Source organism: Cupressus sempervirens, chromosome 1, assembly GCF_028749045.1.
Source record: "Cupressus sempervirens isolate cs-2001-9-10 chromosome 1, ASM2874904v1, whole genome shotgun sequence".
In the NCBI taxonomy this organism is placed as follows: Eukaryota; Viridiplantae; Streptophyta; class Pinopsida; order Cupressales; family Cupressaceae; genus Cupressus; species Cupressus sempervirens.
The window spans coordinates 492,484,956-492,512,443 of record NC_143118.1 but is presented as its reverse complement, the minus strand read 5'-3'; the positions used below and the strand labels follow the sequence as shown (position 1 = coordinate 492,512,443).

Below are 27,488 nucleotides of genomic sequence, written 5' to 3'. Positions count from 1 at the left end.
TAAGTAATGGTCTTTATATTGCTCATAATTCGTAATCCATATGCTGGCAATTTCATATCTTTCCCTTTGAAGAATTAATATATTCATTGTTGCATTAATTCATACTTATTCTTATTTCAAAAACATTCATACAATCATTTACTTTTATTCTTAATTCGATCACACATTTGAAGTTTTCGATAATTCTTGCCATTTTGGAAACTTTCAATACATTCGCGTTCTAATCAATCTGCTATAAGCGTCCTAGATCTAAGTGTTTTGTCCAGGATCAGCTACACCTGCCTTGGTTTTGTAGAGCCAAAAACGTAGGGGATTTGGATCGCATCGATCAATCTCGTCAAGTTGGCCTTAACCAGTTAGGATTCCAATATGTGGTTTTGGGAACCAACACATGTTTTGAGTATTCTTGAGAAAATCTCATGTAAACCCTAATGTGGATCGAAGTGGTGAAGGAAAACATTTTATGACATCGAGATATGTAAATTGCATATGGTATTAGAGTGCCAAGACTGAAAGTTGAATGAATGGTGAAGATTAAGCGACAAAAAGTTGTATATGTATATGGAACTGCTCTTAATGTTGGAGTTGTTAGATGAATAAGTGAAAAGGAATTCGGTGTGCTAGGGTTGTGATTGAGGTTTTGAGCAGAGAAAGAGGATAGAGTACTATCAGAGTGAAGAGAACAGATTGGATCTGACAGGCAAGGAGTGCTACATGCAGATTATCCAACTTGTTCCCTAGCAGTTGCAACAAAGGAAATCCCTTACTTGGGTGAACTTTAACCGGAGTAGATCCTAACAGATCTCATTGTACTCCTAACAATGCAATAGTCACTCCTAACAGGATGAACCCTCAGAAGGGGTTTTTGTAGCTCCTAATAGGACAAAGTTTTTTACTGCAATAAAGGGCTTGTCAGTGTCATTCCTACCGTGGTTTTCTCTCTGTAACCAAGGGTTCCCACAAGAAAAATCATTGTGTTATGTGCCATGCATGTGTGGATGTTTGATATTGTTTACTTCTATTTCATTCCTACAGTTATACATTTTGGAAGTTGCTGTTAAGGTCTTGATTTAGAAATAGAATCATATAAACTGCATATGAATGTGATCATAAAAAATGCTAACTTCTGAATACATTATCATGTCAAGATAATCTGATTAATTTTGAGATAGAAGGATACTCACGATATCTCAAAATCATTTGACAGTAATGCCAAAAATGCCTTAGGGGTTAACACTTGATAACTCTAGAATACTGTGAAATAACATTGCATGTCTTTTGACTTCCAAAAACAGCATGACTATTGCGTCATATATATACATGCATATGTATGTATATGTATCTATTTGTCTGGCCATAAGTGTATTGTTTTCACTTACTAATCAATTATCATTATGGAAAGATTAGAATTCACTATTTTTCTCGAACTCCAAGTCCTTATTTCAGTATCTCTGACCAAATCAAAATTCTTCAGATAACAAACAGTAAATTTGAATAATTTGTGTCAAAAGGTAGGACTATTCAGTTTTTATATAGTTCTACTTTATGAGTATTTAGGGTATCAGTGACACTCATTAGACTATTAAGATTAGGTTAGGGGTATAAATTTAAGGTGTTTTTTAATATATAAAAATGTACCATTTTAAGTGCTGGATGTGGGGGACTGTTATAGGTTTCTAGGATATTCACAAGTCATGACTGACTTTCAAGACACCTCAGAAATATCTGTTCTTTGAGGGAGATGCTCGAGGACATCTACTTGGTGGCAGTGGTGGTGGCTTGATGAAGGGGCATTTCCCTGCTGTCTTAGTGTCTTAAAAACATGGCCAACTCTAGAGAGATCAATTTGTAGAAAACACAATTACTCATTTTTTCCAGAACCTAAATTTATAGATCATTGCGTATATCCAACATATAAGAGGAGTACAACTAATTATATCGAAAGTGCCAAACTTCTCACGAGATATAATAGATGTGTTAAGACTACGGCGCCTCCAAGATAATGTACTGAACCACATCAGTTTATGTGTGTGTGGTGGTGCCATCAATGGTGTTTAAGGGTTCCATATCCTCTAGCCAAGTCTTATTCAGCAACACTAGCATTGGGTTATTTGCAAGGACAAGGTATTACGGCAGATCTGAGTTGAAGACAATATCCAACAAACCAGACCTTGTTTCCAAGGACAAAGTCCTACAGCAGATCTGAGTTTAAGACAACATCCAACAACCCAAACCTTGTTTAGTGCATGTTCAGTGCTGCTTGTCCATGCCAGTGGGCAGCACCTTCAGTCCTCTTTCGTGCTTAATGGAAAGAAGACCCCAGCCTTTCGCAGCCTCCAAAACTTACTTTTTCCCATAGTTACATTGGCCTGGGGGACATGGGGACAAGTTTCCGGGATGGGGGGACAATGGGGCCTCAATTTGGGGATGACAGGGGGAGGGTGGCGGGGGATGGGGGGGCGCGAGGGATGGGGTTTACATTATCTACCATACATATGATACTCAAAATGCTAATTATGAAAAGATATGTAACAATATAAGACATAAATTTGAAGTATAAGTTCATCAAGGCTGCTATTGCTAGTTTAGTTTTACATTGCATTGAACATTGAACAATGAACAATGAACAATGAAAGAGATCTAAGTTCTAAGTTCTAACTTTTATCAAATAATTTAAATTAAAATAATCAAAGATTGAAGGTTCAAATGGCATCAAAGTATGAGTATCATTATCTCATCAATCATTCAGTGGCATCATAAACTCAATTACATCAAATAGAAACAACCATGATATATGATCACAATGTTCAATGGTTCAAACTTCAAATGACAAATATGATAATATCCAAGTTTCAAGTACAAACTACAAAATCAAAAGACAAAATGTCGAGTACTAAAGGCCCAAGGGCTGCCAAAATACAATAGAGGCTGCTTAGAGGCCTCTAATCATCCATGTCAACCTGAGGCTCAGGCTCAACAAACTCATCCTCCGAACTCTCAGCCTCTTCAAGGGTAAGAGTTGCGAGAGGAATACCAACCAGCCCCGCATCAGAAGTATCTACATACTCATCAACCTATGAGGGCTCCTCTGGCTCTACATCCCATTGTGCTACAGGAGTCTCCTCGTACACACTTGTCTTGCGATCTTTGATATGTAGGGCACAATGTACATCCACTAGCTTCTCTTTTTTCTCAGAGGTAAGTTTGTTCCTCTTAAGAGAGTGGATGAAGCTATAAGTAGACTAGTTCCTCTCAGAAGCTGAAGAACTAGATACCTAAGGTAACATCATAACAATCAAATGACTAGTATGAGAATCAGAAAATTGAAATTGAATTCATGACTACATGACTAAAGTAAAAATAAAATTGAAATTTGAAAGAAAAAAGTAAAGGTTCTAAAGTTGGAGAACATGAAACCTGAGATAGTAGACGGATGGCTAGTGTGGTAGTTGTTGATTTGGGTCCATGACAATTCCACCACAAAATAGGATTCTCTTGTGCCATTGTTTTTATGTCGGCCTTTGATCTAGCTGGATAGCCCCTAAAGTAGCAAATTTGGTGTCTCAATGTCATACATCCTATCAATGTGCTTGAAGAATCCTTCCTTCATCTGAAATTCAAATTTTAAAATCAGTAAATTAACCAATTAAATATTACGAAGTGCGAGTGTACTAACTTCTAACTTTCAAGTGCAAGTATACTAAATTCGAAATTGATAATAGATTACCTCATCATTATTCAGTGGTGTAACTCTCCCAGGCCTAGGCATGTACCACTTTGGATTCAATGCGCAAGCAACCATATGTAAGGGAGTGTTGAGGCTGTCCCATCTATGCTAAATAATAGGCCAAATGTGCTCAGTGTAAAATGCTAAAGTGGGGTCCCTCTTGGACAATTACCCTCATTTGGCCAAGCATAGCATCAATGCACTCATGCTCCTCTCCAAGAATAGCTGCATCTGCATCCCATGATTGATGACCTGGAAAACTGGAGTGATTAAAGAGAATGTATTTTGCATCACTCCAAAATACACACTCTTCACTATCGGCTTTACCCTCAACCCCGACTTTGTCTTGCACCCATCCCACCTATTCCACTCATTCTTCATAACCACTAGTTGCAATAGCTCCTGCAACTCAATCATTCTATCCAAAAGAATGAAGTAGGATGCATATTGGGTCTCAACTGATTTCAGGAACTCCTTCCTTGCGAAGCTCCTAAAAAGGGCATGTGATGTGTGGTAATTGCCGACAAACATCTGCACTCCTCTAGCATCGCTCACTACTCCCTTAATCCATGGAATCTTCCCTATGTCCTTTAGTGCATTGTTTATGACATGCACACAAAATGGAGTCCACCAAATATGTTTGTACGCTATCTCAACAAGTCTCTCTGCAACTCTACACACAGGTGTCGCATTTGTCACTACTTGGACCACATTTCTTGGCCCAACCTCCTCAACAGCATCCTGAAGTATATGAAACTGAAAATCAGTATCCGTTTGATGCCCTAAACAATCAATACCCTTGAGAAAAAATGGCCCCTTTGTGCATGTAATAATGATATTGATGAGTGGGCGATTCCTAATGTTTGTCCACCGACCCATGATGATGCTGCAACCATACTCCTCTCAAACATGCCTAAACTTATCCTTTTCTAAATCAATCTTGGCGTACTCTTTATCCAAGATTGTAGTTCGCAATTTGTGCTCACCTGGTAGCACAAATGATAGTCCCCCTCCCCTTGCCACCAATTGCATCATCTCCTTATAATAAGGAGATTGCATCACATGAAGAGGTATGCCATTTGAAAAAAAAAAATCTATGAATGCCCTCCTCTATCTCATCTCTCAGGTGGGCATTTAATAAATCAGCAATGGAGTTACTTTCAGATGACACCTTTCTTTTCCCCCTGCTGGATTGTGCTTCAGGCATAACACTAGATGCAGAAGAAGGACCCAAGGCTAACCTTGCGAATGATGTAGCCGTAGGTCTCTGTTGTGGTCTACCCCTAGGGCTATGAGTAGAATAACATGGCTGCCCCTGCTCATAAGCTTGCTGAAGACTGAGCACCTGCTGCCTACTAGTCAAGGTGGTAGGTAACTCAACGCCCAAGTCATCTAGTATACCCCAAAGATTGGTGAACTCAACTTTGTAATGCAAATTTTTCAATTTCGTCAAAAACTTGAATGCACCTACACCTTTTCCTTTCCAAAAGAGGAAATGTGCATTCACTCTAGTGATGCTCCCAAACCATTCTGTCTTTAAATGTTACATTTCCACTTCCTTGTACTGCCACTTGTAGTTGTCTGTGCAATTATCTTTGTTGCAAACTGTCTAAGAGGAGATTTAGAGTCATAACTAACACTAGCCCTCTTTGCCCAAAGAGTGGAGCAGTAATTTGTAGCTTGTGGACCAGGTGGCCAATTTCTGTTGGTTCTGAATCTATTTCTTCATTCTCTTCATCATGTTCAGCCTCAGGGTTATAATCTTCTTGGCTGCTTTCACTATGAGAATGGGCCTCTAAATCCATCTCATCATCACTGTGATTTGACCCACTTGAGTCATGACCTTGGGAGCTCATTTTCACATTGTATTTCATGAAATGAAAAAATTATAAAATAAATGCATGCTTTCAGCCTATGCCCTTCTTCAAAAGCACAATTTTTTAAAGTAAAATTCAAGCAACAAAAATTTGGAAATGAAATAAGAAACATCTATTAAAATCTAGATATGAAATTCAACTAAAAACTAAAAGCTATAAACTAGAAACAAAAACCAATGATCTTGACTTGAAAAATAAAAAAATAAAGTTAAAAAACCATGAAAAACCCTACCTTTTGCTTAACAAATCTCTTGAACAAGCTGAAAAATCTTGCTTCTCCTCTTCTTCTTGCTCTTTACTCCTCTTTGCCTTCCACACACTCTCTTTACTCAAATAAGCACTCTTCTATGAGCTCTTCACCCTTCTTGCTGCTGTTACTAAAACTAGAAAACCATAAAATAAATAGAAATGAGAAAACAAAGAGACTTAATGAGATTTCAACCTCTAGATGGGCCCCACATACCCTAGGGTTATAAAACACAAAAAAATAATTTACCAAAACCTTTTAATTTAATTTTTATTTTTTGCACTTTTTCATGTGTGATGGTCGGTCGTCCCCTGCTCGATTGAGGGATGTGTCCTCGTCCCCAATGGGATGCGGGGACGCCCCCTGTCGACGATGTTTGGGTGGCACCGTTGGGGATGTGGGAATGCCGTCCCCCCATCCTGGGTGCGTCCTTGTCTCGGGTGTGGCCCCCAAAAACGGTGGGGATGCGTCCTCATGTTACTATGCTTTTTCCAAATAAAAGAATAGCAAATTGATGTCATTTTATTTTTTGACATTCATATGTGACATTGGAGCTTAAGAACCTAGCTATTACAAAGTAATTGGTAAAAATACTTGCTTGTTATTAATAAAGACCAAGAGGTCAATGTATACAAAAGAATTGAACGGTGTTTCCTTAGGAAACAATCGTAAAGAATAGAAACATTCTATTCTAGCTAAAAAAAAGCTAAAGAAAGCTAACAGATAATAATAAACTAACTAATACTAGAAACATTCTAATGTCTACAATAGATTACAAATAGATAACCATTAACTAATAATAGAAGCTTATCTATAATCGTAATACCCTCCCTTAATGGTTAATCTATCCACAACACCAAGATGTCCTCTGAATTTAACAAACTTATCAGGACCAAGAGGCTTGGTGAGAATGTTTGTAGTCTGATTTTTGGTAGGAACATACTACAAGTCTGTTGTTCCATCTTCTACCTACTGTCGTATATAGTGACAATAAACATTCACATATTTGGTTCGTTCATGGAAGATTGGATTTCGTGCTAATTTGATATTGTCCTTGTTATTAACAAGAAAGTGGTCGGTCCTATTGGTGACTTTTGCATATCCCCAGACATCCACCAAAGTCAAATAGCTTCACAGCTTGCCTTAACTATCCCTTTGTATTCAGCCTCTATAGAGGAGAGAGAAACTGCCTGTTGCTTCTTATTGGTCCATGTGACGGCATCGGATCCCAAATTGAACACATATCTAGAAGTTGACTTTTTATCATCAATAGAGCTTGCTCTATTTGAATCTATGAACCCACTGAGTCGAGGATTAGAACTTCGAGAGTAAAGAAATCCAAAATTTGTAATGTCCTTCACATAACGAAGCACATGCTTTGCTGCCATCCAATGATTAGCCTTAGGAGCTGTCATAAAACATGAGATGTAGTTGACTGCAAAGTTGATATCAAGCCTAGTAGTAGAGAGATAGATAGGGCTGCCTATAGTTGCCTGTATGTAGTATCATCAACGGGAGGAGAATTAGACTTAGCTGATAATTTGAAACCTTTCTCAATGGGTGTAGATACAGGTTTGCAATCCTGCATATGGAATTTTTCTAACAGAGCCTTGACATATTTGGATTTAGAGATGAATATAACATAAGGTTGTTGCCAAACCTCAACACCTAGGCAATAATGCATGAGCCCAAGGTCACTCATATCAAAAAATTGGCATAAATTCCGTTTGATTCCTTGAACCAAAGATGTCAAACTGCCAGCGATGATCAAATCATCCACATAAATAACCAGAATGATGTCACTGTCAATAGTCTTGATGTACAAATTTGAGTTTGAAGAACTCTGCTAGAGGCCTTGATCACTGAGGTACTTATCAATTTTCATGTACCATGCCCTAGGGGCCTACTTCAAGCCATAGAGAGCTTTCACTAATCTAAGAACCTGATGTTCTTTTTCAGCAAACTTGAAAGTAGGAGGTTGCGTCATGTAGACATCTTCGTGCAGATCACCGTTCAGGAAAACACTCTTGACGTCCATCTGATGGACCTTCTAGCCAAATTGTGCTACCATGGCTAGTACTAATATGATTGTGCTCATCTTTGCAGTAGGGGCAAAGGTCTCCTCATAATCAATACCCTGACGCTGAGAAAAGCCCTTTGCAACTGAACAAGCTTTTTACTTATACAAAGTACCATCAGATTTGTATTTGATTTTGTAAACCCATTTGCAGCCAATGGGTTTCTTCCTTGGTGGAAGATTAGAAAGGACTTGGGTGTTATTCTTCAACAGGCTTTGGTGTTTAGATGTCATGGCCTGTTCCCAACTTGGAATTCCTTTAGCCTTGGAATATGTTTGAGGTTCAAACATTGTGAATGTTGGCCATGAGATCAAAGTTAACTGATTCTATAGGTTTGCTCTTTTTCCGAGCAGTTCTCCCATCAGTGAGCTCATCATCACGAAGATTAGCAAGTGTCTTAGCCCACCACTTAGGTCGGAGAGGAGAATGACCAACATTAGTATCCGGAGATGCTCTATGATTAGGTTCCTCATTTGAAGAATGTGGATCAAAGTCCGGTGAAGCATCTACAAATCTGGGTGATCTTGCAGGAGAAGTTGGAGGTGTCTAGACATGGATCACTACTTTAACTAGAGACGCAAGAGCTACTAGAGCCCTCCCATTAGTTGGACTTAATGGAAGCCTAACTCCCAAATCATGAGCCTTCATAGGTAGGTTTGCTGGATCAGGAAGAGGAGAAACACATATGAATGGTCCTCGGTGCTCATCAAAGACTACATCACAATTGTACAGGGGATAAGATGTCTTAGTGTCGATCAAGTGGTAGGCTTTGTGAGGACTTTTGTATCTAGCAAGTATGAGTTTCTAACACTTGGCATCCAACTTGGTGTGGGATGCATTAGGGATCCAAACAAAAGCAAGAGAGCTAAAAACTTTTAGGTAACTGATTTCGGGCTTGCGACCTAACCATACCTCTTCCAGAGTCTTACCTTTGACCACCATTATGGGTGACTAGTTCAAAAGATAAACTCCAATGTTTATTGCTTCTGCTTAGAACTTCTTCGGAACTTTTTTGTGTTCAAGCATGGATCGAGCTATGTCGGTGATTGTTTTGATTTGACGTTTAACTACATTGTTTTGTTATGGTGTGTGGGCTATAGTTAACTGGCGTTTGATGCCACGAGTATCCAAGAAGCTAGAGAATTCATTTGAACAAAATTCCCCCCATTGTCGGACCTAAGAGTAATAATAGATTTCCTAGACTCTGTCAACTAAAGGTTTAAACACTTGAATTACAATAAATGCATCTGATTTCTTTTTAAGATAATATTCCCACATTTTTCTACTGAAATCATCAACAAACAACAAAAAATACCTCGACCCAAGAACAGGAGTGGCCATAGGGCCGCAGATATTGGCATGAACAAATTTAAGTACCTGAGAATGTAATGTTCCCTTTTGGAACATTAGAAATATTGAAGTTTTATTTTAGGCAATGTTAAATTGACTCTGAGACATAGACTCAAAATATCAAAAAGGTCGATTTAATGTTATATAAAGGACAAAGGGGCAAGGAGGAACAAGATGAAATGTCTTAGGGAAGTTGAAGGCCATAAGGGAATAAGAAGGAAACCAGAGAGGAGCCGAAGAGTCTTGGTTTGCATATTAAAAGGGGAAAAAGGCTTATTGTTGGGTATGCTTGATTTATTATTCTGATTTTCAGTTCTCTCTTGTGAGAGTCATTCAAAAAGCTTTAGCTTTTAGCTCGTGTGAGGACATTGCCCTTTGTGCAGGTAGGCAGTGGATGCAAACCCATTGTCCATGGAGATATCATCATAGGTGGCTCGTTGAGCTTACAGGTTCTTCTCTTGTTTTCCAATCTGATTGTAAAATCTGTGTATAAGATTGGATTGTGGTTGGATGGTTATTGTATTGTAGTTGTATAATACAATAACGTTTTAGAAGTTATTTGGAAGTTGCTGGTTATTATACTGCTGATGTATGAGACAATAATAGGCTTCCAGATTGTTGAAAGGTTGCTGGTTTAGTGCTTTTGATTTGTATTGCATTTTCATATGCTTGAGTCTTTAATATCATTTTGAAAAGACAGCTTATTGGAGAGAGTTCGAGATTATTTGCTGTTCGTATTTTCATCTGCATGTGGATGTATTTCTGAGTGTGTTATTTAAGAATGAGTTTGAGCAAATACCTATCTGGAATATCATCTGTTATTCATATTGTTGGTTATTTGTTAAATGGGTTCTTAGTCTAAGATTTACATTTAAAGGGAAAACGGAAAAATTGGATTCAGGATAGTATAGTGCTGGTTGGGTTTATTATAGTACTGGTACGGGTCGTTACAGAGAAGTTCGCCATGAATCGCCACTGTTGAAAGGTGTGTGATTTTGCTTCCCAGCTTGGCATGCATCACAAACTCCAAGCTACTGAGTCTAAATCTCTGGCAAACCAAGGACAAGCTCTTCCCGATCAAGTTGAGAGAGATAATGCACACTTAAGTGCCCATATTGCTGATGCCAAAGTTTGCTTATAGAAGACCGCCGAGCAGCCATTATTATGTCCCGACAATCACCAAAATCAGCAAGCTGGAAAAGACCATGATCCTCAAGACCCACTGCAACAATAGATTGAGTCACCCTATCAGTGATGGTACACTGATGTGAACTGAAGGTGACATTCAGCTGTGGAGAATGTTGCAACAATTGACTGAGTGAGAGTAGATTAAGTTCCATCCCTAGAACATAGTACACATTGAGGAAAATGAAATTCCTCCCAACATAGTGAATCTGAATGTTGCCTTTGCGGACAATGGTGTACTCCTCTCTACCACCAAAAATAACAAAATCTGAATAAGGTTGGTAGTTAGTGAACCAATCTCGGTAGTGGGTGAAATGACGAGGGGCACCTGAATCAATATATTGGGCAGACGATTTCACATGATCTGTAGGTCTTTTAGCCATGAAGGTGTAAAAGGCAGATTTTGTCTACTTAGTTTGTTCTACACTATATGCTTTGGGCTGCGAATTTGATTGCTTAGATTACCTTCATGTGACCAAATTTGTGGCAATAGTTGCATTGAATGTTATTCTTCCGAGAGCCTTCGAAGTCGGAGCAGAGGACTTCTGCTGAGAAGACTATTGAGACTTTCTTTTATCCTTTTGAAAGAATTTAGCAACAAAGGCTTGCTCTGTGGAATTGGAACTGGTACTGAACTGTTGTTTCCATCGATCTTGCTAAAGTAGAAGTGTGTAGAGACCTGTGAAGTTTAGATTAGCACCAAGAGATGTAATGTTTTGAGTCTCGATAAAATGCTCGTAGGACTTGGGTAAACTCTAGAGAGTGATAACCACAATGCCCTCTTCCTCCATCTTGCTACCAATGGCTAGCAACTGATCACATATTTCTTAAATCCTATCCAAGTGAGCTTGGAGTGATGTTCGCTCATCTATGATAATAAAAAAAAGGTGTTCTTCAAATATAAAGCTCTGCTTTTGTTAGAAGTCTCAGGAAGATTCTTGAGATGTGACCATATATTGGCAATTGTTTTGCCAGTGGAATTTGAGAGAGCTGATTATCAAGTACATATAATTTGAGAAGCATCACCGCCTCCCGATTATTTAAATCCCATGTATCCTGATTAGTAGCAAGGGTAGTTGGACGTTGTGTAACACTGAGAACAATCTGATCAGTATTCCGATATTCAAAAATTTCTATTATCCGTTGCTTCCAAGTGCCATAATTTCAATTATTGATCTTTGAATTGCTTTCAAACAAAATATTAGTCAAAGATGTCATAGCACGTTATTCAATGAAAAAGAATGAAAATTTGTGAAGACATGTACTTTGAGGCAAAAAAATGGAAGACCCAAAAAAATTGAAGGGGTACCCAAAAGAGAGCTCGAAAAACCCAAAAAGAATATGTTGTTGGTTTCTAGATCTATTGGCCATAAAATTGAGGCACCTAGAAAAATTTGAAGACAACTCAATTGAGCTTTTGAAAAACCCACCAATCTGTGATAAGAAAAATATTTTGAGCCCAAAATTTAGGGTTTCGAATAGAAGCGTCCGGGCCTTTAAAAAAGCTTGAAATCAATGGCGAATTTGCAACAAAAATACGATTTTTGGGCGTGGATCTGTTACTTAAGGTTTTTAGAAACCCTTAGCATCGCTCCTAGCTTTAGATGTGCAGAAAAATGGACGAAAATGCCCAAAAAACAGTTTCACTTTTTCAAAAATGGCCAGAAAAGAAAACGTGAATATTGATCACAAACCCTAGTTCGAAGCAAATATTTTAGAAAAATGATTTCAAAAATAGGGTCTGATAATTTCAGAAAATAAATTATAATTTTTGGATTTTTTAAAAAGAATTGGCTCTGATACCATATTACGAAGTAATTGGTAAAATACTTGCTTGTTATTAATAGAGATTGAGAGGTCAATATATACAAAAGAATTGGACGAGAATAGAAACATTCTATTCTAGCTAAAAGACAGCTAAAGAAAGCTAACAAATAACTACTGACTAACTAATATTAGAAACATATTAATATTTACAATAGATTACAAATAGATAACCATTAACTAATAATAGACGCTTATCTATTATTGTAACACTAGCTAGGATCAACCTTTCCTTCACAATCCAACTACTACTTAGATCCCATTCACCTAGAACTTGCAGAAAATCAGCGAAACAATAAGAGAGGAGGCATTCAGTCTTTTCTGGAATATTGATTTCACACAAATCCATTTTTAGTCCTTGAACCGTCATGACAAGCAAACAGTCAAGCCTAACAAATATTTTCAGACTTGAAAGTCTATGAGGTTTATAAAACTTTTACCTTCCTAACTTGTAAATCTGTATAACTTTGAAGTTCTAAAGGTTTCTGTTCTTTAGGAGTTGTGTTGTTTTAGAAAGTTTAAGAGTGTTTTTATTTGCTTTAGGTTTAATATTTGAAAATTTTGCTGTGTTTTGGTGATTTTGGCATTGTATAGGAGTCAGAGGCTGCATTCATCCAGTGGTTTGGGGTGTCTGTGGGTCAGCAGTATCTGCCATGTAATAGGAAATCAAATAAGACCATTTATTCAACCTATCCATCCTCAAAAAGGATTTAAATATTCACATATTATGGAGGCAAGTACATAGCTAATCTAAATCACCATTGTAGTATACTTTAGCCTATCCATCACAATGATTAGATTAACCTCCATACACATGTTTACCCTTCTATCTGATAAAAATGAACGTTTGAAATATTGAACAGAATGGACAATGCATACCAAGGAGAAGAGTAAAAGTCTATTGTATTCACACATGAAGTTGTTACATGAGCAGACTAGAGATGGTTAGCCAAGATTCAAATTTATGCAACTAGATCATGCCACTTTGATTGACGATGCACAAATCATTTGAAAGACCTGATAGTTGTCTAGGGGAACACAACTGTCAGCTGATTCTTATGACCACTAGAAGCCAACAAACAATTAATATGTAGTTGGAAAAACTATATTAAAAACATAACAATAGGCATTGTACGCTAAACTACAATAATGTCATTGTTCTATTTATAACATTAAGTTTATAGGATAACATAATGCCTCTTTGTGAATGATAAATGTCATCTGGCTTCCTCTTCTGTTCAACTTGAACATAACCTGACAATGCAAAGACGACATTGAGGAATTTCAGCATCAAAATGCTACGGTACCACAATGCTTGTACAGTTAGCATCATGTCTGTGAATAAAACACAAGAATATAAGATAACAACTATAGCTTTATTGCATGAGGTAGTGTAAAGTTCATGTTTGGTACAGGGAGGGTCCACATTATATATTTTGTTTTCTAGTGAGACCTAATGATGGTTGGCTTTGATACTACTGTCAGGCTCAAACATACACAACCTAATTATCAATACTCTACCCTTATGAACTATACAGTTGTTAACAAATCAAACAAATCAGTTGCAGAATATTTTTTTAATCATTCATATGCCAATCGACGATGAGCAATACTTAATGTCAGACAAGATTTGACTCTTTTCTTTTGTATTTTCATTCCATGTTCAGCTATTTTCATGAATGATGTACTTTGTATTACAGGTGGTTTCTGTTCAAACTTCTGCTCTGTTTTATTGGTTTGCCATGTGATATTTCCTTTTATAACTATATATTGATCCTTTCATGTAGGTGTTGTTACTCATGAAGAATCTTTCCGTCAACTTGTCTAGCCCGGATTTTGAGGAGCATGTAAGTTTATGATTTCAGACTTGGACATTTGTCTGGAAACATTTTAAGCATATGATTTCAGTTCTCGTTTCATTTTCTTTACCAACTGGTGCTTTTACAACTTTGCCATCCTATCTTTTTCTTAGAAGCACTTATCGATTATTGTTCAGCCTTTGTAAGCTGTTGTAGTATTTAGGATGATTGACTATATTTATTCAGAACAAAGAAATATTTATTTCAACTATATCTAAAGAAACATTTATTTATTTATGTCTGTATACTGCTATTGATTATAGCTTTTGTTAACAATGAAATGTGGAATATGTTTCTGGGATGGCAGGGGATGGGAGGCCTTTTTTAAGGGAATGTTCAGGGATGGCTATAAAAAATATAGAGGAAAGAAAAAACAAAGAAATTTTCAGATATTCGTATTCCAAGGCATTCACCATGTTCGTTGTATACAAATTGATGGACTGAAACATTTAACATTTGAAGTCTTGGGTTGTTTGACAAAGAAATTCGCTCTTAGAACTTTTGGATAATATAGCTCATTCGGTTATACACAAAGTTGCATGGATATGGAGACAGATATAAATACAGATATGGTATTGGGTATGGATACGGCTGGACATGATATTAATGATAACACATACACATATTTAACATAATTTTCTGAGTCATTATAGGAGATTTTCATTACTTCAAATGCAATATTAACACATTAATGCTACATAAATATTTATAAGTTAATTTAACACTTTGCAATATGTAAACATAGTAGAGTTGCATTAGAAGACAACCCAAAAACGGGTTGCTGAAATAGAAAAAACATTTTATTTGTCTTTCTCATCTGGTGCAGGTTTTGTTTATACTATTTTTTCCAAAAAAATGCTTTAATAAAGTAAATCTTAAATTCAATTTGGGAAGATTTATGTCAGATCCTTAAAAAAAACCAAATACCATAGTATTTGGCACGGTTGGAAAATCAAGTTTTTTTAGGCAGACATGGGTACAATATTGGACGTGTATCCAAGCAGTATCAGATACGTTTCCAAATTGGATACGGGGATACGCACGCCCAAGGAGGGACAGAGGAGTTTCAGGCAACTCTGGTTATACATCATGTTTCTTTTGATTTTTCAGTTAGCTCCAGATGGCCCAACACAAAGTTTGCTGTCCCAAACCTTATGATGTTGGGTTCAAGGTAAATTATTCAGCAAGAGTCCATCAATTGTACTTCATACATTTCTTCTGCGTTCAAGCGATAAGATTTTCACTTTCAATGTAATTTTTTATGCATATAATGTAATTTGATTTCCTTATTTTAACAAAATCTAACTCATAAATGGGAAAGATAGCAAATCTCCAGGAATACTTCAACAGTTTAATTGACGAATCTGATCTTGTCTGTCGTAAATGGACATTGAAGTTTATTATGCCTTTTATGGTTACCAAATAATAATTCCAATGACTGAAAACAATGTGAAAAATGGATCCATCATGTATAATATCTAAATCTTTTTTTTCAACATTGATCACTCTTAGTATAATTTGTAGTCTGACTTTCAAATCACTTCAGTTTTCCTTTTATACCAATTTTTAGGGGCCAGGGCAATAAATGTACAATCTCTAGCAATGGTCCAGTTCGTAAAATTTAATATGGCTAGGGCACAGACGTCAATTTTTGGGTGCAATTTTTATCTTTACACAAGTTCAAAATTGGCATTTCTTCAAACATTGCTCCTTAACAAGAGGTTTAACTTTGGTGTACCTGCAAAACAGTGCTCTCTCAAATTCATCATTGGCTGTTGTATGCATATTTCCAGTCACATTAGTGTTCAATTGTCCTTCCCAAGGATGAGATCTCTGACATAAATTAACAAAAGAATCCTGGTAAGGGTCCAAGACAATTCTAAGATATTAGAGAATTCAAGTGCTGACAATCAAACTGGCCCTACAGGAGTGAGTGGATCTCTATATGATATGCATATGTTATTTATGGCAAAAATAATTTCTGCATTCAAAAATTAACAAATCATTTAGCTGGAAATCTACAGTGGGCTTCTGACCTTTGCCAACTGATTATGGTGTTCTGTTCATTGTCCTCTCTGCTTTTCCAACGTCTACAATGAATAAACTGTTAAACTCTCATTTTTACAGGATGTCTGACACAAATTTATAATTCCAAGAAGGCATTTATTCTGTCAAAAGTTTTGATGCCCCAGATGCATCAATATAAATTTAGATCTGCATCGGCATACCAGCATCCAGACTGAAATTAAATATTTGATGTAAATTACAGTCACGATGCAATTTTCGTACTATAATTGACAAAAATATGTTTTGTAGAAAATAAATTGGTAAGAAGGAAGTATAGTTACACAGAGTCTGGTTGATCATTCAACAGATGCCCCTGTAAAATATGATATTTGATATTTCACATTTTCAGTGGTTTCAATCTAGCAGTCATATTTACAGCCTGGCTCTAAATTTACTAATGGCATGATGCAATTCTGGCTCTAATCAACAGAATAATATGATTGTAGAAATGAGTTTGCAATAAAGAATCGAAGGTATATAGTTACATATAGAGTTCTGTTGATCATTCAACTGTCCCCATCAGTAAAATATGATATTTGACATTTTCAGTGGATTAAATCTAGAAATCACGTATGCAGGCTAGCATCTGAGTGGATTATTGTAGAAATGGATTGGCAAGAAAGATGGGTAGTTAGAATACAGCTGACCATTCAAATATGGTATTTTGCATTATTAATGAATTAAATCTGGAAATCATATTGGAGAGGATCTGATCATGAAAATATGTATTTTACGATAAATTACTGACACTTGATTACCCACTATTAAATTGTTGCAGTTTGATATATTATCTTAGAAATGGATTGGCATGAATGGTTACACCTAGATTCAAGTTGGTTATGTAATCCACAGTAGCAACTCATTGTAATACGATACTTGACAATTTCAATGAACTAAGTCTGCAAATGATTTGTACAGACTCTTAGAAGTTTTTCATCAGTTTTTAAAATGATTAACCGATAATAAATCACAGAATTATATTATTGCCTTTTATTGTTTTCTGAAGTATAATTCCACTTTGTTACGGTTCAAATTTTCTTAGATCTAAGAATATTGTGATATTTGCAGAAATCATTTTTATCAGTATATGACATGAATCATGGACAGGCTGGCCCTTATGTAGTAAATGAAATGGATGAGCATGCAATGGTGTCAGGTACTCCTGCAAATCAGTCATTGGTAAGTAGGTATCCTCTTTTGTGCTGTAGTCAGACATTGACTCTCTGTTATGAGACATCTTTGTGTCACTAAACTTATCATTGGTTTAACAGGATGTTTGGGATGATCATTTGCAATCTACACGCCTGGGATCAGTAAATGTACAAGAGGGAGAAGATCTCAATGGTCAACAAAAGAACCAAGATTTGCCAGGATCATCAGATTCTCAAAAATGTGCCCTTGATGGTGATGCTGTTACCAGCATTGGCTCTTCCTTCCATGGTAACCTAGATAGCACTTGTGGAATGCCAGTAAAGTGCTTTTCAGATAAAGATCCAACTTAGATGAGCATAATTTAACCAGGCATTTCAAATAAAATATGGAAGCCTGCTTAATCTGCTAGTGTAATTCTATGGTAAAATTGATTTATGTCAAGAATTTGTAATCTATTGTATGTAGGTAATTATCATTGTTGTATAGAAAGAATTTTGTCCTTGTCAGCTTGAAATGTGAACTTAACTATCTATAATTATATTTGTCACGTGTAAACTTTGAAACTTCAGCCATTTGGTCCTGTAGATTGTGTTGTGAATTATTGGGCATGCAAAAGTAATATTTCCCTTTTCATGCAAGTTTTGGTTATCACCCCTTTGTAATATCTCTTCTCTGGCATCTCTATTTAAGATGTAAGTAGGTTTTTTAAATTGGTCACGTTGGAGGAGCTGTATGGATTTCTTTGAATCCGCATTCGGACTGAAAATCAATATACAATCAAAGTAAGGCTAGTCTCTGGCTCTTGAGAAATTGATAGCATGACTTTTCATTTCTTGCAGCAATAGCTACTACTGAGGTCTGAGAATTCCACATTTCTTTCAAGCCTCTGTAGAGAATTCAAGTAAATCAAATTGAATGGCAAAGAGAAGTACTTGGATAATTACTTTTAGAATCAATAGCTGTGAATATTAATCAATTGGTTATATTTATGAATTCGAGTGGTTATCTGAAATTGTCATAACCCACTCTGGTACTCTTTTTCTGAAATTCTAATATACGTCTCCTTGATTCTGGAGCATCTTGGATTGTATTGGTCTCCGTTTTTATTGTACTTTTTTATTTTATGAAAATTTAGGTCACAGCTGCTACAAAAGCATCACAGTCGTAATTCTTGAAAGAGTACCTAGTAATTCTGTTCCTTTTCACATCAGTGACTCCCACATGGCATTCTTTGTTTCTGTCTATGGTCATTTTCTCATTTATATTGTGCTTATCATTTCATGTTGCACACCCAGCTCTCCCATTCTGGTTTCCTTTTTGACCAATAAATTCTTTAGCCGCTCTGTTTAAACTTCAGAACCATCTGTAGTCAAATCAGTTTTTCATCGGAACATTTACATCTCCATCAGTGCACCTGCAATTCAATACATACTAAAATTTAAATCGCGTTCTACTCTGCATTCCAATGGTATCAATTCCAGAGTTTGTTTCCATAAAAGAAGGGTGGACCACACTGAATGGTGCACTGGTTGTCTCCTTTATTTTTTCATCCTAACAACAGCCTTCTAGTAACCTCTTGTGCCTGCTGCTTTCCTTTCTTGGCTTCATATTTGTGTCAATTGCAACCTCCTGCTTGTACTCATGGTCATTATTTATTTGTCTTCACTACACACTCGTTTCAAGTGAATTGAATTATGATCCTCCTGTGCTCTCTTAATATGCCTTTTTGCCATGTTAAAAGCTCTAGGCCTTTTAATCAGCCTCCAGTATTGGACAGTATCGACTTTTTAATAATATATATTGACCATTTTCATTGCGAAAGGAAAATTATGAAATTTAAAGTTGCTTGAGAAGAATATTCTGGAGGCTTGAAGTCTCAAATATTCAAGATATTTCCAACTGGCCAGTCCTGGTACAGGAATGAGGCTGGGTGGGCTGGTATCATATTATATTTTCCTCTGGGTTACAAGGATGGGTTCATATATGTAGTGTGGGTTTGGTCATACATGCACACGGACACACCTACACTTGCACCTGTGCATGCACATGCATGTGGGCACGCACACTCATTTGTGGGGGGAAAAGTGTTGTATTGCTGTACCTGTACCCTGTCCTAAACCTGAATCTCTCCCATATATATGAATCTGTGATAGGACCCTAATCCTGAATCTCTCCCATATATATGAACCTGTACTAGGACCACTAGGACCAGAAACTTTGAAAATATCTTGAACATTCTAGATGTGAACCTCTTAAATGTTCTTGGAAAGAAGCTTAAATTTCTTAATTTTTATTTTGCATTAAAGACAGTATACATATTAAAATTATAAAAAACAGTGATACTTGGAAATCACAATAAATTATATAATTAAATCATAGTTGAAAGACAAACTTCGTTTAGACTCGGCAATCTGATTGTTGCCACAAATCCATATCTGAGCAAGAATCAACAAAGACTCGGCAGATTGAGAAAAACATGAAATATAGAATATTTTACAGATTTAAAGTTTTTATGAGACACCTGTCAATTATTAATGTTTCAAGATATAATAATTTAAGTAGAAACTACTCGATCATATACATTACATGCATTGATTGCATGAATGTGAAAGGGGAATCCAGCTAAAGGAAACACAGACAGTCAAGTTTATAGAAAACTCACAGACTTTGAAATTATAAGTCTAGTTCAGATAGGCTTGCATCATTCATACCAACATCTATAGTTGCATGGAAATTCTTATGTGGGCTTCTGAGATCGGTTTTCAACAATGATATGGCCATGATATATGTTTGCGTCTAAGAGGTCTACTTTTGCCATGGATACCTTTTTGTGATGCCACCTCCCTGGAATTGAATTTAATAATAATTTAATAAATAATAGTTGACAATGAACATATGTTGTGATCATCAAACATATGGAATACAATTTTTTGGTGATTCTATGTAATATTCTCTTCGACTAGCCATTATTTCGAGATGAGTTGTTAGCCCTTTTTGCCATGAACCTGCAGACTAAGCAGGGCAGTATAGGGGTCAGTTTGGGATTTGGCCCGAAGATTTCCAATTTTGGGCCAATTGGAGTAGTTTTGACAAGGTTTCCGGGTACTGACTATTTATAGCAAGTCAGGAAGAGTTCCATTTTCTAGATTTTCAGCATTGGATTTCGAGTGTCTTGCCAAGAGCTTTCTGCCAAGCTATTACATGTGGCTTTTTGAGTTCGATAGGATATTTATTTTAATGTCTGAAGATTATATTGTTTTAGTAAAGTGACTTAAAAATAAAAAAGGAGAATTAATAAGTCAAGTGGGAAAAAGACAATTAAAAGGGAGAAACGAATTAAAAAATGAAGAGACAAGCAAGGGGATATGAAGAGTCATCCTGTTCTGCTTAAAAAGGGAAGAGGTATCTCCTCTGGTTTTGAGTTTCTCTTGAAGATCATTGGAAGACCTTACAACTTATTACTCAGACTTGAGGAGCCTTTAGGTCATTTTTGGTGGATTGGATACAGACCCAATTCATCATTACAGTGGTGGATTCAAAACGGAGTTCACAGTTCACACTGAACTTATAGGTCATTTCTTGCATTTTCAATCTGACAGTATTATTGTATTTAAGGTTGGATTTTGGTATTACAAAGTTAATTGTATTGCCAATTTATAATGCAATAACTTTTCTGAAGATATTCATATGAACGTATTGTTAGTTAGTTTAGTGGCAATCTTTTGCACTCTGAAATTTGTTTGTGAGAAAATTTGGGGAAAAATAACTGAAAGGATATTATAGTGGTATCCAAGCATCAATCGACCCTGTCATCACGTGGAGTTACTGCAGAAATAAAAGCCTTTTACAGAAGTTTATTCACGAGACAATTTTTTGCACACGTAAGTGCAAAAATAAAATCTTTTTACAGAAGTTTATTCTCTAGACAATCTTTTGCACACAAAATATATATTTAATGTCAGAGTTATTCTTAGAGTTGGAATCATTTATCAGAGCTGGTAGAGTTATTCTTAGAGTTGGAATCATTTATCAGAGCCGGTTTCTCTACCAGTCTGTCAAATTTCTTGAATGATTGTGTTATTTGCAGTCCTGAAAATTCTTTCAAAAAGATTAGATTGCGGAGTCTTGAGGCCATCAGATTTGAAGAAAGAAATAATTTATTAGAAAAATAACTTTTGGTTAAAATCCGTTTGGAATTTTTACATGCACGCGATAGAAACATTAATGTTTGAGAACAAATAAAAGCTCAAGAGCTACGGTCGGGAGTTCAAAGATTCTGTAGCAAAGTTTTACCGTGGAGCTGTTTTCTATTCCAGATTTTAACTTTTGGTGGGGCATATTCGAAGGATTTGGCGATTCTTTTTGTACGGTGCTGGGTGAAAACTGATGATTAATATATTATTGGCTCATCTAAAGTGATTTAGTCCATCGTTTTATTTGGTCAAGAGGTCGTATTCATGCTTGCGACTTAGATTTGAATACAAATTACATCCGAGGATACGTCAACATTTGGAGTAAGTATTATATTTTGCCAAGTGTCGGAAATTAAGTTTTGAGCTTAATTTCTATTTGTGTTTGATCAATTGTCATGAATTTTAAATTGTGGGCTCATGTTTACATTGGACACAATTATCATCCGGACAAAACGTACCTTTGAACAAAATTCAAAAAATCGGAAGTACAATGGACTTTACTGAATTTTTTTTTGCATTTGTTCTTCATGATCTACATTCTTTTGTAATAAAAAACAAGAAGAAAAATTTATTGCATTTTCGGAGATCTGAAAAAAATAAAAATGTAAGCAGAACTATTGTACATTATTATAATAAATTATTATAAGAGATAATTGGTGATTGAACTTTTGGTTCTATTAATTTTTCCTTGGCAATACTCTGGACAAATTATAGTTTGGACTTGGAATAGCCCACTATTTAAAGGATTACTTCATTGGCATATTATTTGAATTATTCACGCGTCGAAGCCATTAATCCTTATTTGTTCAATATTATGCTTTCGCCAATTGTCTGTTGGTTTAACAAGGGCCCGATAGATACATTAAATTTGCAATGTCGTGAATCCATGGTTGATTATGGTTGAAACCAATGTTGGATTAATATTGGCTTTCTATTGGTGCATTTGGTGTTGAGAAATAATTGTTGGTGTCATATGCAGAGGTTGTGTGAGATTATAGAATGCGCAAGAGGGATTGAATAATTAAGCATCTATTGAGTGATCTCTTCGGTTTTGTCACTTCTACCTAGATTGTGCTAGGACAACTCCATTAAAAAAAATGGAACTAGTATAGTTTGCGACAACCATGAATATTGGGTTGTGCGTGAACACATATAGTCAGTGACATAATTTTCTACCATCCCATGAATTCGTGCCTCATGTCTTCATTTTGTGTGTCTCCAGATTGGAGCTTGGATCAGTTGTTGTATGCATACAACTGCGTTTAGAGATTGCAGGGAAAATGACAACTTGTTGGTTGCATCTTTGTGGACTTAAAATAGTGCTCTCATAAATTTGAAATTACTTCTGAAGATTATGACATCAGGTTGGGAATTGCATCTTTCCATAGTGTTTCCTAAGAAGCCAGAAAGATATCGGGCTTCTCGAGGGTTTCAGACAACCCTTGAACTTATAGAACTGGTATCATTTTTTGTATTCATGCACCAACCAATCAGTTGGTACAACTTTACAATTCAGTCATAAGTTGGATTTACATGAGGTTGTACCAATAAATTGTGGAGCATTACAAGAAAGTATTATATATTGTTTTGAGCAGTTAAGTCTCGAAGATTATTGGAACAAGTTTTGGAAGCTTGGACATTGTTCAAGGTGGAGCATGAATAATTTATTTAACTCCATAAGGAAAGCATTAGATTTTGATTTTGAGTAAGGTGAGCATCTGTATTGGAGTGGCAAATATACTACAAAATTTTGGGGTGCCCCATTTTTGTAATCTTGTGTGTGGACAAACTCCGAGCATTAGAGAGATTATCTAGGATATTATTATTGTTTGAAACAATGTAAAATAATTCTTATCTTGTGCTTTGGCTAGTTCCTAATTAATAGTAGATTTTTTTTGTCTATAAATGCCATTGGTGCTATGAACTGTTAATTTGCGATCTAGCAACATAAGCAACATAAAATCAAACTGTGTTAATTTGCGATCTAGCAACATAAGCAACATAAAATCAAACTGTTTGACAATATTCCTTTAAGCAAACTGAAAAGTATGGTGGGAATCTAGTTGGGGTTCATAAGATGCTCAATATTGTTGGGTTGGTATCGAGGCAATAGGGATATTTTTGATTTGGTTTTTAGAAAGCCTCTCCCATTCATTAACATTAACATATTAGTTTCAAATTTGAATGTTGAAAAGTCACAACCAATGAGCAGTCAACGACAAATAGGGGGAAATCTTATAGGGATAACGACTATCCTTGTATCAATTATTCAAGGAATTAATAGGCATTCATTGCATTTGTTGGAGGAACATTTTGAATTTGCATGGCTCTTTAATACAAGATAGTAGCATGGTACATAAGATTTAGTAGAAAATTCAGTTTGGAAAAAATGGGACAAACTTGGGGCAACTCTTTTCAAAGGTACCAATTTGAGAGGAACCTAAATGTCTTATTAATTTGGAAACTCTAAGCATCACACACACACACACACACAAACACAAACACAGACACAGACACAGACATAGACACGGAGAGACAAACACACAAGTTAACCTAGCCACTAAAATTTATTGTCAAGGACAAGGAACAAGTCCTTGAAGAAACACACACGTGCGCGCGTGCACACAGAGAGAGAGAGAGAGAGAGAGAGAGAGAGAGAGAGAGAGAGAGAGAGAGAGAGAGACCACAGATGCGCGCACGCGCACACACACCGACACGTGCGTGCACACACACACAGGCACATATACACAGACAGACATAGACACAGACACACACATGCACGCGCGCACACACAGAAATAGACACAAATAGACACAGACAGACATACGTGTGTGCATGTGAGCGTGCATGCGCATGTGCACACACACACGCACACACACACATGCACACACACCCAAACAACACACATGCACACACAAGTTAACCTAGCTACTAAAATTTATTGTCAAGGACAAGGAACAAGTCCTTGAAGGAACTCACACAGACACACACAAACACACACACGTTAACTTAGCTACTAAAATTTATTTTCAAGGAAAAGGAACAAGTCCTTGAAGAAAGACTCTACAACACAAAAAGGAAACATGCAGGTTTGCTTTAAGCAAAGCATAGATTACTTGGTGAGTTGGATGCAATTGAGAGGTTCTTATCTACGATAGAACAACTAGGTTTTGAAGGTAAGCAAGTGAACACCTTTTTTGCATTGATTCCTTTGGTTAAGCCGATATTGTTGAGACATCTTGATAGACATGAGATTTGTAGGTACGTAGTGTGTTGTTTATGTTATGAGGATAATGCCACATGATCACTTTAGCAAGAAAGTGATGAATGAGGTATTCCAATTGATTGTAGAAAGCTTTCAAAGATTGAGTGATACCCACATCCATCATTTTGTAAAGTAGTCTAAATTTTAGAATTAGTTTCAAGATTTTGAGCTTGTGTGATTATGCTAAATCTTCGTTGTGAAGACTTAATTCTTTATATGTTCCATCAGTTTTTGATTGCCATTAAAAAGGACTGTTGGCCGAGATCTTTAATGGGCTTGATTATTTATAGTCAGTTAACATGTCAGGATTTGCAGTTAGCATTCTGTCGAGTGGCTCGATTTTCTACTTTGGGGTTCTCAATGAAGTGCCCATGCTATGGTTTACCAAGTGGGCTTAGTAATGGTGGAAGGTTACCTTTGTGTTAACACATTTCGTTGTTTCACACGAGTCATTTTTGGTAGCTTGCGAAATAACGAAATATTTTGTTGTTTCTTCCATCGCTCATTGAAAAATATGCCAACCATCACATTTTAAAGTCTCTTCATCAACAATTGTGTTTTGATCATTCATTGGGAAGCTTTTGTAGCATCCAGGATGTTCATTTCAAAACGGAAAGATCTTCATCGATGGTTCCCACTTTTTTGTGGCAAATCAATTTTTTTTCCATGTGGGTCAACTCTATAGGTGTATGTGAGTGGGTTAACACTTGGTGTTATCCCTTCCCACATTTTATGATAGGGGTGCAATTTGATTGCTTGCCTCCACAACACACTTCCAAGGCCATTTCTTTATTGTTGAAGGACTTTTGGGGCCTTGTTCCATGACACCAATGTATCTCCATTCCTCTTTATTCCTTGTAAGGAGCTGATGTGCCAGATTTATGCTTTCATGTGTTGGATGCATTCCTTTTGGTTTTTTCCTATCACTTTAACATGATCATATTTCTTTCTAATTTTTCAGTTATTGCTCTTCTGTAATCTAACTCCATTGTGGTTGGAGTATGAACTTCAAAGGTACACTTGATTTATGCTTGAAGTCTTTAGAAAAACAATCTTCAAAATAATTTTTGGGTTCTTTGTTTGCATTTTGCAATATCTTATGCTTTGCAAATGTATTCGTTTGCCTCCCATTAATGGAATCTCTTCGTTCTTACCTCCTCTTTCCATTCATTAGTATGCACATGTTTATTGCCTCACCTTGCATGTTTCTTTTCCCTCTTTTAAGTTTGTGTATTGTGTTTAATCTGCTGATAGTGAAAACTAATTTCCTTTTAACATCTAATTGGTTAACTTGCATACAAGTTCTTGGAAGGTAGATTTGAGTTAAGACTAGTATATTTTGGTTGTTTCATTGATGTTTAGTGCAACTACGACCAAAGGTAGTAACTGTGTTTCATTTTGGTGCATCACCCCCTCTTCATTTTCAACATATATTTTCATGCAATCCTTCTCCCTTTTCCCTCAAAATTTTAGTTTTAGTGCATCTTGATTGTAAGGAAGCCAACCTTCTCTAGAGATTCAACCTCAGAGCGCAAGTCCCACACTTGGCGGTTCTTTCCATGTTACATGAGGTGGCTCGAGGATAACAAGTTGGGCATGGGTGCAAACTTTTGTGTCAATAGGGACCATAAGAGAAATGTTTTATCTTTAATGCAATCATTATGTCTTTGATCATTGGGGTAAGTGATGCTTCATAACATTTCTTATCTACCACCATATAGGCTGATTTGAAACAAATGCATGTTACTTCTTTTGATGCGTTAGTTTGGGTATTAATATCATTAAACAATGTGAGCAAATATTGAAACCATTCTTAACAAGGGACAATATTGAGGGAGGAAGGAAAGAAGATTTGTTTCAACCTATAGAGGGGTATGAAAAGAAAGACAAAATTTAGTCATATGGGTAGTGTAGCAGGGATGAAGCTAATGGTATTCTTATAAACCACAAAGTTGAAAAAGATTCAACCATGGATCAACCATCTGGAATTCGAAGGAGTCTCCATGCATTATGACATCGCGTCCTTCGATTGATGTCTATAAGATTGGTGAAGCTTCTTTTGTATAAGCTATTTGTGAACCAACAACAAAGAGTATGAGGATATTCACTCTCATTATGATGTTAGGGTTAAACCATAGATATAAATAACAATTACATGCAAATATAACCAATATCCGAAAATAATAGATCACATAGAAAAGAACACAAGACACCAAGATTTAATGTGGTTCATCCAATCCTTGGGCTACATCCACCAAACAACAAGTCTGATATTATTACATCCAGTGATTACAACTTGATTACAATCCGTAATCCCTTACAACTCAGTACTGCTGCAAGAACAAATTTTCGCATCACCACTATGAAACAATCCCTAACCCTAAGCTCTTTCATACAAGTATTTTTACCGCTTTAGGGTTATAATTAACAATTACATGTCGGCCCAAAATTTCGATAAAATAGGGCCCAATTTTTTTTTTTTTTTGGGCCAATGCCCCGAGCCCCAAAGAATTCATTAAGTATGTATAGTACTTTCTTGATCAGTCACCACAATCTAACAATCTCCCACTTGGGGATCGATTAGGCTCCACACTAAACAACATATGACACCATGTCCTTTGGTTGATGACTATAAGATTGGTGAAGCTTCTTTGTATAAGCTAT

The 27,488-nt window shown here is 36.3% G+C and overlaps 1 protein-coding gene across 2 annotated transcripts in view; it reads left to right on the top strand.

Annotated features, from left to right (window-relative positions):
- The window catches only part of LOC149578401 (protein REVEILLE 8-like), a 143,450-nt gene extending 125,516 nt beyond the window's left edge, over positions 1–17,934 (top strand). Inside the window, exons 7-9 of one of the 2 annotated variants that reach the window (XM_089828873.1) lie at positions 14,076–14,135; positions 17,322–17,393; positions 17,486–17,934. In XM_089828873.1, coding sequence (XP_089684999.1) covers positions 14,076–14,135; positions 17,322–17,393; positions 17,486–17,716 — 363 coding nt within the window. In that variant the 3' untranslated portion in view covers positions 17,717–17,934. Of the gene's footprint in view, positions 1–14,075; positions 14,136–17,282; positions 17,394–17,485 lie in introns of both variants that reach the window. The other variant, XM_089828867.1, reaches the window with a different exon arrangement.
- Positions 17,935–27,488: the final 9,554 nt, after the last annotated feature.